Here is a 5,608-nt window from a genome sequence, read left to right as displayed (position 1 = left end):
TCCTCCAAACCAACCACTATCCAGTCAGCCCGAGAGCTGGCAAAATCTTTAACTGATAATGCAATTCGTATGGGAACTCTGAAAGACTTCGGTATGATAGCGACTACCGCCGAACATGAACGAAAAACAGTTACCGATAATCAGAGAACCGGATAACTCAAACGAAAGTGGAATGGTAACTCAGGAGGACAGTTCAAACGAAACCAAGGAGCACGAAGAATGTTTGCAGCAAACGCAAGAGGATCAGGACAAGGATTCACTTGTTACAGGTGTGGAAAGAGTCACAATGGGGAATGTTGGAAATGTCAGAAGTGCAATCGATTTGGACACCAGACTCAGTACTGTTTCAGTAAGGACTCTCCGTCCGGTTGAGGAAACCGAACTTTCGAATGTTTCGAGTGCGGTGTCATCGGGCATTTCAGAAATGATTGCCCCAAACTCAAGGTACAAAATGCTAAGAGCAAGGCATTCGAGATGAACGCGAAAAAGGCCCGGAAAGACTCATCCGTAGTCACCGGTACGTTTCTCGTTAATAATCATTATGCTTATGTACTATTTGATACTGGAGCAGATTTAAGCTTTGTTTCTGACCAATTTGAACCCCTTCTCGGTATTGAACCAAGCAAGTTAGACAATAATTACTCAATAGAATTAGCCAAAGGGAAGCTAATTGAAACCAGTAAAATTGTCCGAAACTGCAATATTCTGTTAGAAAACCTTAGGTTTCCAATCGATCTTCTACCCGTAGAGTTAGGCAGTTTTGATATAGTAGTAGGAATGGATTGGTTATCCAAAAATGGTGCTGAAATCAGATGCTCTGAAAAACTAGTTCGTTTACCAACCCCAACCGGTCAATTTCTGAGCATTCGAGGTGACCAGAGTAACACCGAGTTAAAACTCTCTAGTATCACAAAAACTCGCAAAATTTTTAGGATTAGCTGGCTACTATCGTAGATTCATTGAAAATTTTTCTTCTATAGCTCAACCCTTAACCCAATTAACCCAAAAAGACAAGAAATATGAGTGGACAGAAAAACAAGAAGGAGCCTTCCAATTGCTTAAACAAAAGTTGTGTAGTGCACCAATCTTGTCCTTACCAGAAGGTAACAATGGATTTGTAGTATATTGTGATGCGTCTCGCTTAGGTCTTGGCTGTGTGCTTATGCAACAAGACAAGGTGATAGCTTACGCGTCCAGACAACTCAAGGTGCATGAAAAGAACTACGCGACGCATGATTTGGAATTGGGAGCTGTTGTGTTTGCTCTTAAGATTTGGAGGCATTATCTGTATGGAACCAAATGTACAATATTTACTGATCACAAGAGTCTCCAGCATATCTTTGTTCAGAAAGAGCTAAATATGAGGCAACGTCGATGGGTAGAATTACTCAATGATTACGACTGTGAGATTCGTTACCACAAGGGTAAAGCGAATGTTGTGGCTGATGCGTTGAGTCGAAAGGAAAGAGAAACGCCTCTGCGTGTTCGTGCATTAGGGTTGACGATTCAAACGAGTCTTACTACTCGAATTCGTGATACACAGCGTGAAGCTTTGAAACCGCAAAATGTAAGGTTTGAGAAATTGTGAGGACTTGAAAATGAATTTGTCACAAAGTATGATGGGACACTATACCTACTTGATCGAGTTTGGGTACCACTCTATGGAAATCTGTGTAATCTTGTTCTAGACGAAGCGCATAAGTCTGGATATTCGATCCACCCAGGATCAACCAAGATGTATAAAGATCTCCAAGAACATTATTGGTGGCCTAACTTGAAAAGAGACATAGCTGTGTATGTCAGCAAGTGCCTGACATGTTCCAAAGTGAAAGCTGAACATAGAAGACCGCCTGGACTACTGCAACAACCAGAGATCCCTCAGTGGAAATGGGATAATATTACCATGGACTTCACAACCAAACTGCCAGTTACGCCGCGAAGTTATAATGCGATTTGGGTAATTGTGGATAGATTAACTAAATCCGCTCATTTTATACCCATTAGAGAAAAAGACAGAATGGAGAAGTTAACTCAGCTGTATCTGAAAGAGATCGTAGCCAAACATGGAATACCGGTCTCAATCATTTCTGACAGAGATGGTCGATTTGTTTCTCGTTTTTGGCAATCTCTTCACGAATCCCTAGGAACTCGCTTAGATATGAGCACCGCCTATCACCCCCAGACAGACGGTCAAAGCGAGAGAACTATCCAAACATTGGAAGACATGCTGCGAGCCTGTATCATTGATTTCGGAAGTAGTTGGGATACTTATCTGCATTTAGCTGAATTCTCCTATAATAACAGCTACCACTCCAGTATTAAGGCTGCACCGTTTGAAGCTTTGTACGGAAGAAAATGTCGATCTCCTCTTTGTTGGGCAGAAGTTGGAGAAAAGCAACTTACAGGTCCTGAAATTGTCCAAGAGACTACCGACAGAGTCTTTCAAATCAAGGATAGGTTAAAAGCTGCAGCCGACAGACAGAAAAGTTATGCGGATAATCGCAGGAGACCGTTGGAATTCCAGGTAGGAGACCAAGTGTTACTAAAGGTATCACCTTGGAAAGGCATAGTCAGATTTGGTAAAAGAGGAAAACTTAGTCCACGATACGTTGGACCGTTCAAAATTACCGAACGAGTAGGGTCGGTAGCCTATCGACTCGACTTACCTTCAGAACTCAGTGGAATACACGACGTGTTTCACATATCCAATCTGAAGAAATGTCTATCTGACGAATCGCTGATTGTTCCTATTGAAGACATAAGGGTTGATGATAAGCTTCGATTTGTAGAAGAACCTGTTGAAGTCATGGACTGGAAAATCCAGAAGCTAAGGCGTAACAGGATTAAGCTTATCAAGGTTCGCTGGAATTCAAGACTTGGTCCCGAGTTCACGTGGGAACGTCAGGATCAAATGAAGGCGAAGTACCCTCACCTCTTCCCAGAAGAAACCGAAACCAGCACTACATCCTAAATTTCGGGACGGAATTTCTAAAAGGATGGGTGAATGTGACAACCGCCTAAAATTAGACTAATCTGGTAATTATCTTAACCGTAATCGTGTATTAATTAATAAAATAAATACATAGGAATAATATTTTTAGTCAAAGTTTTTGACTTTAGTTGAATTTTAAAATATGAAACCCGAAAAAGTTCAATTTTGTCGTGTAGCTGACACTGTACAGATTGACACCGGGTAATATCTCAAAACGGATAAATTCATAAACGTGTCAAGATGACCTCGAAAAATAAAAGTTTATGTTAGGATATTAGAGATAGTGTATAAACTTAATTTTAGAAGGTTCGAATCGCAAAAATTAGAAAATAAGTAACCGAAAGCCAGTAGAGGACACCGTAAGAGCCCGACATTAAGTTTATCAGAAAATTTTGTTTTTAGGTAGACATTGACTGTAATCTAATTTCGCTCAAAGTCTGATAAAAATTATTAGAAACGGAAGTCGTTTGGCTAGATAAATTACGAGATACGTTAAACTTTAACACCTAGGTATTATCACATGTCATTATTCAAAACCACCTCTCCCTCTCCCTCTCCCATCTCTCTCGGCCGCCACTTACACACAACCCAACCCACCTCCCAAACCCACCAATGAAAAGCTTACATATAGGTATGCAATGATTGATAGATTACTTGGAAGCTACACACTTGGACACATGCACACCCTATACCATCCAACTCACAACCCTATACCTCTCTTTCTCCCTTCATATAACCGGCCACCCCACCACCACCTTACCATCTCACATTTTCAAATTTTTATACACACAACACTTGATTAGGAGATCTTTGGTGGAATGTTAAGCTAATAACAAGAAGTAGGAAGCCAAAGGAAGGATTATAGCCAACACAAGGTCACATTATCACCTCCTTAGACACCAAATCCGAAACCCAAGGTAACCCACTTCAAGATTTGTGTATATTAGTTGCTATTTGATGTTTAAAGCTTGATTTTAGTATGCTTGGTAGTGTACATGTAGGTATAATATGGATATATATACATGCATATGTGTGAACCGTGAGTTTACATAGGAATGTATAAGATGGGTTTTGTTGATTATAGGACTTGTTATGGTTACATTTTAGCTTGTATAGATTGTCCATATTGATGTTACTTGAGTTTGTTTAACAAATGGGTTTAGGTATTGTTTTAATATTGGAAGTAAATGTGTAAATGGCCAAAAGATCAAAGATGGATAATGAGTAAAAATACCCATGTTAGGCCGTGAGTTTTGATTTTGGTATTGGATTGAAGTTGTAAGCTTGTTAAATGGTAAAATGGTTAAAGAAAGAATGATAATTTTGAAAACCCACATACTTGATTACTTGAAAAAGTTGTAAGTAATAATAATAATGGTTTTGAAAGGATCTTGGAAAAGGGTTGACAAAAGTGTAGGGATTTGACTTTGTTGGAAAGTTACTTACACATGCAAGTAATACAAAAATTTGATTTTGATCATAAAGCTCATACTTGTCTTATATGGATTGAAAATGACAAACTAAGTGATTGAATGGGACATATGGAAAGGAATGAAATCTACTAGAAGTACTAGGATGCATGAAACATGATAACTTAGATAAACAAGAGTTTGTGTTAAACTTACTAATAAAGGAAACTTTGTAAATTGTACAAGATGTTTTGCAAAATGATTTGATAAGTGAACATAATCTTGTGTGGATGATTAAAGACTTGTGGTTAGGATTACTTTAGTAAACTCTATTGTAAAGATTGTTAGTATGATAATAAGGTTATTAAAAATTGCTACTTACTAGTAATAGAAACTTTGTTGTTAAAGAAATCAAGAATGTGTTTGTTAAAGGATAACAATGGGATGAAATAAGATGTTAATATGGGTTAATAAGATCTGGAAATTTTGGTACATAAACACCTTGTAGAGATTGTAGAAATAACATGTATATTGTATAGTTGAAAACTTAAGCTAAGGCTTGAGCATGTGTAGTTAAAAATTTGTTTTGTGTGCATACTTGGTGCTAGATGATCAAACATGGATGTGATGATATATTACTTTTTATTATATGTATATTTGCTGTACCAAATGGTTTGGTTTTGACATTGTGACTTAAATAGCTTGTCGGTAACTTTAATGGTCGGAAAGTTCGACTTTTAAGGTGAACCGACATGAGTTTTTGGAACTGAATTAAAACAGCTCCCAAAGTCATAATATTCTTATATTTAACATAAGTTAAAGTATAAGAAAAGTCAAGAATAGCAAAACTTAAACCAACACGGTTCGTGTCGCGAAAACCGACACGAAAACGTTAAAAATTGACATTTTTAAGAAATTGTCAACAAAATAAGAACCAAAACATTTTTATTGAAAAACCAATAAAACTTGACTAAAAACTATATAAAAAGTGTTCTAGATAATTTAAAACTAAAATTTTCATAAAAATGACAACCGGTTCGTTTTTAAGCTCAAAATCAACGAAACCGGCAAAACCGAGAAAACCGATTATAATAGAGTCAAAATTTTAAATAAAATAATAACTTGAATTTTTCCAAAACACTCCAGCAACTAAAGGCAATAATTTTTATAAATTTTAATAATTAAATTAAATTATTAAATAAAACAA

At 37.1% G+C, this 5,608-nt stretch overlaps 1 protein-coding gene across 1 annotated transcript; it reads left to right on the top strand.

Moving 5' to 3' along the window:
• Positions 1–474: 474 nt before the first annotated feature.
• Positions 475–954, top strand: LOC143632188 (uncharacterized). Its single transcript, XM_077100761.1, has one exon. It carries the CDS (start codon positions 475–477, stop codon positions 952–954), a length of 480 nt encoding a protein of 159 aa, XP_076956876.1.
• The last annotated feature ends 4,654 nt before the right edge of the window (positions 955–5,608 follow it).

The sequence above is a fragment of the Bidens hawaiensis genome, unplaced genomic scaffold (assembly GCF_021521415.1).
Source record: "Bidens hawaiensis isolate Kalapana, Puna unplaced genomic scaffold, B.hawaiensis_p1.1 tig00006368_1, whole genome shotgun sequence".
NCBI lineage: Eukaryota > Viridiplantae > Streptophyta > Magnoliopsida > Asterales > Asteraceae > Bidens > Bidens hawaiensis.
Note: the sequence above shows the minus strand (reverse complement) of the source record. Positions and strands in the feature narration are given on the sequence as shown.

What these genes read in the sequence shown, in the direction of transcription:
- LOC143632188 (XM_077100761.1), top strand. Translation starts at nt 475, where the DNA reads ATGAACGCGAAAAAGGCCCGGAAAGACTCATCCGTAGTCACCGGTACG.